General features: G+C 50.5%; 1 protein-coding gene across 1 annotated transcript; it reads right to left on the reverse strand.

The window, feature by feature from the left end:
* Nucleotides 1–243: 243 nt before the first annotated feature.
* Nucleotides 244–7,341, reverse strand: LOC109782785 (BTB/POZ and MATH domain-containing protein 1-like). The gene is made up of 2 exons (XM_073504578.1): nt 6,721–7,341; nt 244–738 (listed from the first exon to the last, which is right to left on the reverse strand). Exons 1-2 carry the CDS (start codon nt 7,339–7,341, stop codon nt 244–246), a joined length of 1,116 nt encoding a protein of 371 aa, XP_073360679.1.
* Nucleotides 7,342–10,042: the final 2,701 nt, after the last annotated feature.

The raw sequence follows: 10,042 nt of genomic DNA on the forward strand, positions 1-10,042 counted from the left end.
GAGAACAAAACGACCTGAAGAAATCAAAGCAAAGGCAAAACAGCAATGATTCTTCTGATCGATCAATCAATCCCTTGACCAATCTCCAGAAACTTCAGTGCATATAGCGAATTCAGTTCAAAGTTTCAAACTAAGTTCTTTCCAGCATTCCTTCGACCCCAAGAAGACGCTTTGACACGGTGCACTCCAACATAAAGGACACTGAAGAAACTACACTAATAAAGCTATAACATGGCGATCATACTACTGTAATTTGCGAATCTTCGCAGCTTTCTCCCACATACCAACAAAGACACTAGGACATGCTCTTTTCAGGTGCTGATACCCTGTACTAGTCATCACGTCATCCACTCTATCTAAAGAGTTGATAAATCCAATGCAAGCATCTTTGAGCTTGCTGCAATGATGCTGGTCAGCAAGAGCTAACGTGGTCGCCACATTATTGGCCTCAAGAAACTTGCAAAGTTTTCTCTCACACATCAACTTCATCCTCTCCACGCCGTATCTGTCCGTGGCCACGAGCAAATGCTTGACCATTTCTTGTTTGTCATCATCATTGAGGTCGTCCATGGGAGGCAACTCATCTGAGTAGATGAAGCGAAGCAATGCTTTGAAAACAGCAGGCTCCATATCTTTGATGGTTATACTTTGCTCAAATTTGTCCCTCATTGGCCCGTAGAGTTCGGCCTTGAAGACCGGCGACCGCATTGCGAGGACGATCTTATGGGCAGTGAAAACCTCATCTTTTTTTTTTTTTTTGAAATGGAACGCAGCGATTCCATACTTCACACCGGCTCAGCCAAGACGCTGGCCAAACGTACAGCTCCATCGTCAGGGAGATCCTCAGACCAGGTTTCTCCACTTGCCTCATGGCAAGCACCATAGGCAGCTAAAGCATGAGCAAGCTTATTACATGCCCTCGGGGCAAAAGAAAAGGAAACTGTGCTAAAATTTAGCCTAGCGAATTGACGAATCTCCCTGAACAGGAGGCCTTCAGGAGCACGGTCCGCCTCTGTTCCCTTCAGCGCCTTGACAAGGACCTGGCAGTCCAGTTCGACCTGAATATTTGTCATGCCCCAGTTCGATGCCGCCACCAGGGCTGCCGCACAGGCTTCCGCTTCTGCCTGAGTCGCCGATGCAACATAGCGCAGCCGTCCAGCTCCAGAACCACAGATATCACCCTGGTGGTCCCGCACCACAAAGCCCCAGCCACCCGTCATCTGTTCTGCTGAAAAGGTTCCATCACAATTGATCTTCAGGCAGTCCTCCGGAGGTTTGTTCCACTCCTGAATTTGTCGTGGCTGCTTGTCGGGACAAGGTGGTTTGCACAGCGCGAGGGAGTCCGTGGCCCAGTGATTGATCTCCGACGGCAGCCGCTCAGCAGATCCCGCCTTGTCTCCCGCATTCAATTTGTTTCGCCAGGTCCACCACCGCCACAGAAGACATGTAATCAGTACTTTCTTGGGCTCCGGTAGTCGAAGTATCTCATGCATAAGTTCAGAAGCATTTCTGCTCGTGCACATTCGCTGCCGCTCTGGTTCTAGCTGCATCGCTATCCAAACTTTCCTGACCTGCTTGCAGTGCAAGAATAAGTGTGCCCCATCTTCATCTCGTCGCCGGCAGCAAACACAGAGAGTGTCACATTCTATTCCTCTCCGCTTCATATTCAATTTCAGTGGTAGGCTGTTGTGCGCAAGGCGCCACATGAACTGCTGAATCTTTGGTTGGCAAGGTAAGGACCATATCTCCTTCCACTCCCAATCTGCTACCGGGGGGTTTGATGCTTGAGGCAGACCTGAGTCCCGTATACTGATGTACAACTTATAGGCAGATTTAACTGAAAATTGGCCCTTGCTGTCATAATACCAGGCATAGAAGTCCTCGACCTCCTCACGGACAGGTGTAGCAAGGATGATTCTAGCTTCTTCCTCTCTGAAGATTGCACGCACTAGCTGTTCATCCCACTGTTGGGTTTCAGGGTCGACCAGTTCACAAACTCGGGTCAATAAACATCGTCCCCTTGGCGTCAAAACAGTTCTCACATGCTCTCTGTTCAGCCACGGGTCGTCCCAAATTCGCACTGAGGTTCCATCTCCCACTCTGAATATAAGGCCTTCTTTCAGAAGTGACACTCCTTTCAGAATGCTTCGCCAGGTATAGGAAATTCCAGGGTGCGGTGCAGCATCAAGAATCGATGATCGTGGGAAGTATCTTGCTTTGAGAACCTTTGCACAAAGGGAATCGGGGTTGGATAACATACGCCAGGCCTGCCGTGCTAACATCGCAAGGTTGAAGCCATATATGTCTCGGAACCCCATCCCCCCCCCTCCTTTTTTGGCCTTGTCAAAAGCTCGCAACTCAGCCAGTGCATTGTGTTCTTCTTTTCTTGCTTGGCCCACCAAAATCTACATACCATCATGCCAATCTCTTCACACAGAGTTTTTGTTATATCAAAACAAGACATAGCCAAGGTTGGTATTGCCTGAGCACAAGCTTTAATAAGCACATCCTTGCCCATTTTTGACAGTAGTCTCTCTTGCCATCCCTGAATTTTCTGCCAAATCCTCTCCTTCAGATATGCAAAGACTTGCTTCTTAGCTTGTCCAACATAGACTGGCAGCCCCAAATATCTTTCCGACCTCGCCTCAGCTCTAATATGTAACGCATCCAGCACCTCCTTTTTCTGTGCCTCCTTTGTATTCTTGCTAAACATGACAGAGGACTTTTCAAGATTGATTACCTGCCCCGAGCACACTTCATATAGTTGTAGCATATTCTGCAGTGACGTAGCGCTCTCTCGTGAAGCTTTAATGAGCACTAGTGAGTCATCCGCAAACAGTAGATGGTTGAAACTAGGGGCTGTACTGCAAATTCGAATACCACTTAAGGATCCCGTTGCCTCAGCCTTATTCAGCAAAGAAGAGAAACCTTCCGCACAGATAAGGAACAGGTATGGAGAGAGAGGGTCGCCCTGTCGGAGCCCTCTCTGCGGCACAATGACATCAGTGAGTTCTCCATTGACCCTGACTTTGTAGGATACCGAAGTTACACACATCATGATGCGTTCGATCCATTGCTGCTGGAATCCAAGCTTTGCCATCATCTTCTCCAAAAAGTGCCACTCGACTCTATCATATGCCTTGCTCATATCAAGTTTCACTGCCGCATACCCTTCCTTCCCTTTCCTCTTATTCTGCATATAATGTGTGCACTCGTATGCGAGCAGGATGTTGTCCGTAATCATCCGGCCAGGGACGAAAGCACTTTGGTTAGGAGAAATAATATCTGGGAGGATTTGCTTCAACCTATTGGCAAGTACCTTGGATATTAGCTTGTATACAACGTTGCATAAGCTGATCGGTCGGAGGTCCTTCATACTTTCAGGATTTCTAGTCTTGGGGATCAGAACAACACATGTCTCATTCCATCCTTCCGGCATCCGACCCCCATTGAGAAACTGAAGCACTTCAGCAACGACTTTGTCCCCCACCGTGTCCCAGCATTTCTTGTAGAAGACTGAGGGCATCCCGTCCGGGCCAGGGGCTTTGATATCCCCAATGCTCTGTAAAGCCTCGAAAATTTCCCCCCGTGTGTACTCTTTCTGCAACATCTCATTCATGCTGGGGGTCACACGTGCGTCCACACACTCTAGCAACTCCTCTTGGCGGGCTCCTGCACGGGATGTAAACAGGTTTAAAAAGTAGTTAGTTACAACCTCTTTCATCTCCTCCACCTTCTCCACAACACCACCATCCTCCTTCCTCGGCCTCTTAATTTTATTCCTCCGCCTTCTCTCCGATGCTGCCGCGTGGAAGAATTTTGTGTTGCGGTCTCCTCCTTTCATCCAATTAACATGAGCACGTTGCTTCCAATATGTTTCAAGTTGCTCCTCCAGCCGGCTTAGTTTAAAGCGGAGGATATGTTCTCGTCTGACTTGCTCCTCACTAATGTTCTTCCTTCTCTCCGCTTCCAACTCCTCCTTCACACGATGTATTCTCTTCTCAAGATCCCCCAGGATATTTCTACTCCAATCCACTAGTTCTTTCATGACTCCCTTCACAGCCCCCTCCACCTCTTTTCTCTCCATACATGTCTCCCTCTCCCATGCATTCTTCACTATTTCCCGACATCCCTCCTCGTCCAGCCATCCCGCTTCAAACCGTGGCATGGCCGCGTGAACAGAAGCTCGCCTGGTTGCTGCCTGTCCAACCGTGTCAATAATGACCGGTCTGTGGTCGGAATGACGAGGATCTCCATTTGTGACTCGGTATGCAATGAACCTATCACGCCATGCCTGTGTCGCCACAGCTCTGTCCAACCTCTCTTTGACATACTTCGCTGCTATGTGGTTGTTGTTCCTCCATGTGAATGTGTCCCCCACATATCCAAGATCTCCCAACTCGCACTCTTCTAAAGCGGTGCGGAATCTGTCCATACAGCCTTGGCTCCTTGGAGGGCCCCCTTCCTTCTCCCAAGAGTGTAGAACCTCGTTGAAGTCTCCAGCACATAGCCAAGGCTTGCGGCTTTGGTGCTTAAGATTCCTTAGGAGCCTCCAAGTCTTGTCCTTCTCATCCATCTTCGGTTCCCCATAAAGTCCGGTGAACCTCCACGTAAACCCATCCTCCTCCGTGATTTCTGCATCGATATGATATTTTGAGATGAAACCAACAATCCTAAAATTTACCTCCTTCTTCCAAAACAAAGCTAGCCCTCCACCTTTCCCTTCACAATTCTTAACCATCATGCATGTCATGTTCATCTTCCACCGAAGCCACTCCAACCTTTGCTGCTCCAGCCTTGTCTCAGATAAAAATAGAACGTCAGGGTCCTCCTTCTTCTGGAGCTCCAGAAGACTACGAATTGCCGGGCCGTTCCCTAACCCCCGGCAATTCCAAGTTATTAGTCTCATTGGGTCTCGCGGAGCTGTTCCGACAGCCCCGCGTTTAATGTTACATTATTGCCCTCCATCTGCATCACTTCTTCCATCACTTTGCTCTTTTTTTGTGAACTCTCCTCTTCCTCTTCCATGTCCTCCAGCCCCCTTTTCTTCTCCAAACCCATCACCGCACTGCCTTTCGTCAACTTTCCCTCCCTGTGGATCCTTTTGAATTTCCCCCCTTTTCTGTTCGGCTGCTCCTCCCGTACTACTCCCTTCTTTGACCCCTCTCCGATCACACCCCTCTCTCCCACCCCACCCTGCCCCTCATTTTCGTCTGAAGTTTTTACCATCTTCCGCTGTTCTGCACTTGACTTCTCCGGTTCTTTCACCACTACCACCTCCCGTTCACTTCCAGCAAGCTTATCATCCCCCCGTGGTTTGTTTGGTGGGTTACCCCCCTTCTCCCCGCCTTTTGTTTGCTCCGGAAACAATTTCTTCCTATTACCAGAGTCCTCCTTGCTGCTCCGGTGCTCGTCGTCCTTAGCTTTCAGTTTTAGTGGGCTTGTGACCTCACCCTCCTCCCCTTTCTTCCTACCCGCAGCTCCTCCTGAGGATGTATCAGACTTCCTCCAACTAGGCCCATCACTGGCCGACCTATTTTCACTACCTCCCCACCCATACCACCTTCTGCCATAGCCATAGCCACTGCCATACTCCGCACCTCCCCTCCTCCTATCATCAGCTCCCACATTAGCTTCAGGTACATAACAGAGCCATCTCCCGTATTCAGCTTCCTCCCCTCTTTTCAACTTTTTCTTGCACTCTCTGTCTATATGTCCCATCAGTCCACAAATGTAGCAAAAATCAGGCAGGAATTCGTACTTGAAATAGCACCAGTTTTTCTCCTCCTCCTCCCTCCTCTTCCTTGAGTCTTTCACTACAGTGTCCCCATCCTCATCCTCCTCGTCCTCCAGAAATAAACCCCTCATGAGAGGTTCAGCCACTTTGACTCGCACCTTAACACGGAGACACTGACCCACCGCCGTACCATCTTCTCCTGTATCCACCTCCACCAGGTCATCGATCTGCTCCCCTATGTCCTCAGCCAGATCCTTGCACATCATCCCCAGCGGCACATTGTATATGCGAACCCAAATTGGGACCTTCTCAAAAGTGTATTCGTCTATGGTTTTGGCCGGATCAAATTCCTCTACCACAAGCAGATCCTTATTGAACGTTCAGGGACCATTCTCCACCGCCTTCCTCCTCCCCATCTCCTCCTGGAACACAAACAGAAATCTATTCTCCCCCATGTCCTTCACTTCCAATCTCTTCATTGGGCACCAAGCTTTCCCCAGCACCACCTCCATCCCCCCCGTGTATCCCGGCTTGTCGGACATTAGCTTCCCCATCGCCTTCAGGTCAGCGTCCTCCTTCTGCTTCTGCATGGATCTTCTCCACCCCACCTTCACTCCCTTCTTCTCCGCTTCCGACAGATTCATCTTCCGCAGCATCCCTTCCACCTTCTCCATCACTACACACTAGGGATCAAAGCACAGATCCGATCACTCTAGGTTTGGTGGTTTTACGACCAGGTGCCCTAGAACACCCGGAAGGCTGATCTGTGTGGGTTCGGGAAAAACGGAACCAGACCCGGGATGCGATCGTTGAGATCCACCCCAACTCCGGCCAGTGGAAAGATGTGTGGGAAGACCCAGGGACGGAGCCCTAGCAACGGCGACGGCTGCTGGGGAAGACGAGGGGGCGAAAGAGATCGCCTCCCGATCGCCTCAGCAAAAACCCTAACCGTCACTCACGGGACGGACCTCCACTGTGAAAACCTCATCTTTGACCTTGAAAGACACATCCGATCCCTCCCCCTCCTCCAGCAAACTTCTAAGATTGTCCGACAAGTCCGAAGGAGGCACTTGGATGTGGAAGTTCCTTGTGGTCATTGACATCTGTGCTACCTTTGGCTTGATAACAGTGAGCTCACACTTAATGAGAAGCACATCGTCGGGGATGTACCAGTGCGAAGACGCTTCGAGGTCGCTCCTCGTCGCGAACGTGGCATAGCCCCAGGACCAGGTTATACTACCAATGGAGCTGCTCAACAGCACAGGCGCCATTAGTTTTGGCGATGCAAATTGTGCCGGCGACCCTGTAGCCTGCTGGACCAGCGTCAGATGGCACAGCGCCAGCACCTCCACATCTCTGTTCATGAGCTCGAGGTAGACTGAGACGTAGTCTCTGTAGGCCTCCGTGACACCGTCGGGGTAGTAGCGGACACACCAGTCATGGCCCCCGACGGAGAAGGTGGCCGACCGGATGAACTTGCCGACGCCGAAGCCCTTGCACACGCTGTAGCCTTCAATTTTGAACACGTGCTCGCCGCGCGTCCTCTCCGGCGCGCAGGTCGAGGTCGTCGAGATCACGGGATCTGGGATCAGGGATGCCGCCATTGCTGGTCTCGATCTGTGCTGGATGGACAAGGAAACTAAGCGCCGCGGATAGGAGATTTTTTTTTTTGAGAAATCCGCGGATGGGAGATGTTAAGGTTGATCACGATGGTCTCCGTGGACTACTCGAAGTGTTTTTTTTTTTTGAAAGATCCAGCAAAATGCTGGCTTGATTTGATTTAGCAGGAAGCAGCGGAAGAACAACATGATGAAAATCCGAAGATCAAAGAAAAAGAAAACGACAGCCCTATTAACTGCCGAGCTACCATCCCAGCCAACACGACTACAAAGCAAAAAAGGCCTGTCCTAGGCTAAGCGTCACCGCCGCGTCACTTGACCAACGCCGGTATCCTCCGAAGACAGCAGCAGCTCCAACTAAGACTTTCTTTGTCAACGCACCATCCACCCTTGAAGCAGAGTGCAGGCAGATGGCGGAACTCGGTCGGTCCCAGACAAAGCTTCGTCTTGGACTTATCAGCGATGGCGTACATTGCGCCTGGAGCTTCACCAAAAACAGCGGCGAGCACCGGAGGAGCGCCACATAGAACCTCCAAGCAGTGTCTCAAAAACGTGATGCTCCCAACAGAGGAACGACGTCGGAGACGCCGTCATCACGCCGATCCAACCGGACCTAGGCTTTCGCCCGAGACACTACCAACCAAGCCCGAGGAAGATGCCGACACACCTCGGTGGCGCCTCCAAGGAGGAAAATGACACCTTCAGGCGCCATCGGCACCGGCTCTTGTTGTGCAGGACTTTCGTCCGTATCGTCGCACACCTCCGCTCAAGCCCTACGGAGCTCGTCCATGTCGTCTCACACCGCCGCCGCAGCAGCACCTTGTTGTTGAAGCCGTGAAGGCATGGTCCACCTCCCCACGGCGAGCATGCAGAGGCCAGATCGGGCCCCGCATCCCGCATCTACCACGGCTGGAGCCTCCTTGCTCCAGCAAGCGCAGCCCTCCCAGATCCAGCACGGCCCATCAGTGCCCTCGACGCCCTCCACTCGCCGCCTGGTGCAGTGCCCACCTCCGCGCCAGGCCAGGAGCAGCACGGGACGGAACTCGAGCCCTCGTGGCGGCAGCGCGCCAGATCCGCGCCACTGCCACCGCCGGACCGCTGCCCAGCCCTACGCCGGCCAGATCCGTACCGGCCCTCATCCCCGCGCCCTCCTCCTCCTTTACCGCGACCCCTCTCGGCGCCCTCTTCCTCCACCTCGCCATCTCCCGGGCACCGCACCAGATCCGCTCGCATGGACGCGCCGCTCGACGCCGCAGGCCGCGGAACAGCCGCCCATCGCCCGACGAAGCCTCCCCATGCAACCAACCGTAGAGCGCCTCCGACCCGAGAAGATCCGCCGTCGGGCCGCGCCCCGCCGTGAAGCCGGCCGTCCCGCGCCGTCCTGGCGCCTCGCAGGGAGGGGAAGGGCCCCGCCGCCGCCAACGTACGTGCGGGCTTTGCCCGGCGCCGTCCCCTGGCGGCGGCGAGGGAGGGGGGCGAGGGTGGAGGGGGGCTGTGGCGGCGGGCTGGGGTTTTCGCCCGGCCGCTCGCGGGAGCAGACGAGCGAGCGGGCTAGTGACTACTCGAACTGTGATCAATCACCGTGAGATCAGGGGACAAACAAGGCAGGGTCCTGGGCTAATGGACGCTTCTCTCGCCTCAAGCGCATTGCACCGCGGACAAGCTCGTTAACCCTTGACTCGTTCGCAAAAGGTTCGCACGCTGAAGGTTTTCTCCGGGTTTTTTTTCAGTTTCTTATGTTTTTCTTCTTTGGGTTTTTTCACCGGCTTTTCTTTTTTATTCGTTATAACTTAAGTTTTTGTTATTTTTTCACCGGTTTCCTTCGTTTCTTTCTCGAATTTCATAGATTTTTTACAATCTTCCTCTTTCTCTTTGTTTTTTATGGTTTTCTTTGTTCCTTTCTCGGATTTTCTCCCTTTTCTGATTTCTATGTTTCTTTTTATTTTTTGCTTGTTTATTTCTGGTTTTCTTGTTTCCTTTTTCTCTTCGGTTTCTTTTCATGTCTTTCTATGGTTTTCTTTGTTTTTCCCTTTTTTCATTTCTTTTTTCAACACATTTCTACATTTTTGTTACACATTATACATTTTTCATACATGTCAAGAGACATTTTTTAATACACGCTAGACATTTCCAATACATGATGAAGATATTTTTTTTCAAATAAATATTATGATGTCTATTGTTTTTCATACACAATGTACATTTTTTACATAAAAAATATTTTTTAATACAGAGTTAACATTTTCATACATATGATTAATATTTTTTTCAAATATATGTTTTGATGTCCAATTTTTTTCAGACACATCTTACATTTTCTTATACATCCGATATATTTATTTGTACATGTTTAAAATTCTTTATATACATGTGTTCAAGGAAACATTCTAAATATACATGTTTAACATTGTTTAAAACATCTATTTTTTAAGTACATTAACATTCTTATACTACTGTATTTTGCGGGGCTTAGCAAAGATACTAGGACATGCTCTTTTCAGGTGCTGATACCCTGTACTAGTCATCACATCATCCACTCTATCTAAAGAGTAGATAAATCCAATGCAAGCATCTTTGACCTTGCTACAATGATGCTGGCTGGCAAGAGCTAACGTGGTTACCAAATTCTTGGCCTCAAGAAACTTGCAAAGTTTGCTCTGGCACATCAACTTCATCCTCTCCATGC

Source organism: Aegilops tauschii, chromosome 7 (genome assembly GCF_002575655.3).
Source record: "Aegilops tauschii subsp. strangulata cultivar AL8/78 chromosome 7, Aet v6.0, whole genome shotgun sequence".
NCBI classification, from domain to species: Eukaryota; Viridiplantae; Streptophyta; class Magnoliopsida; order Poales; family Poaceae; genus Aegilops; species Aegilops tauschii.

What these genes read in the sequence shown, in the direction of transcription:
- LOC109782785 (XM_073504578.1), bottom strand. Translation starts at nt 7,341, where the DNA reads ATGGCGGCATCCCTGATCCCAGATCCCGTGATCTCGACGACCTCGACC. An exon ending in CTTTCAAGGTCAAAGATGAG is followed by an intron (nt 739 to 6,720) that starts GTTTTCACAGTG and finishes AAAAAAGATGAG; the next exon opens with GTTTTCACTGCCCATAAGAT.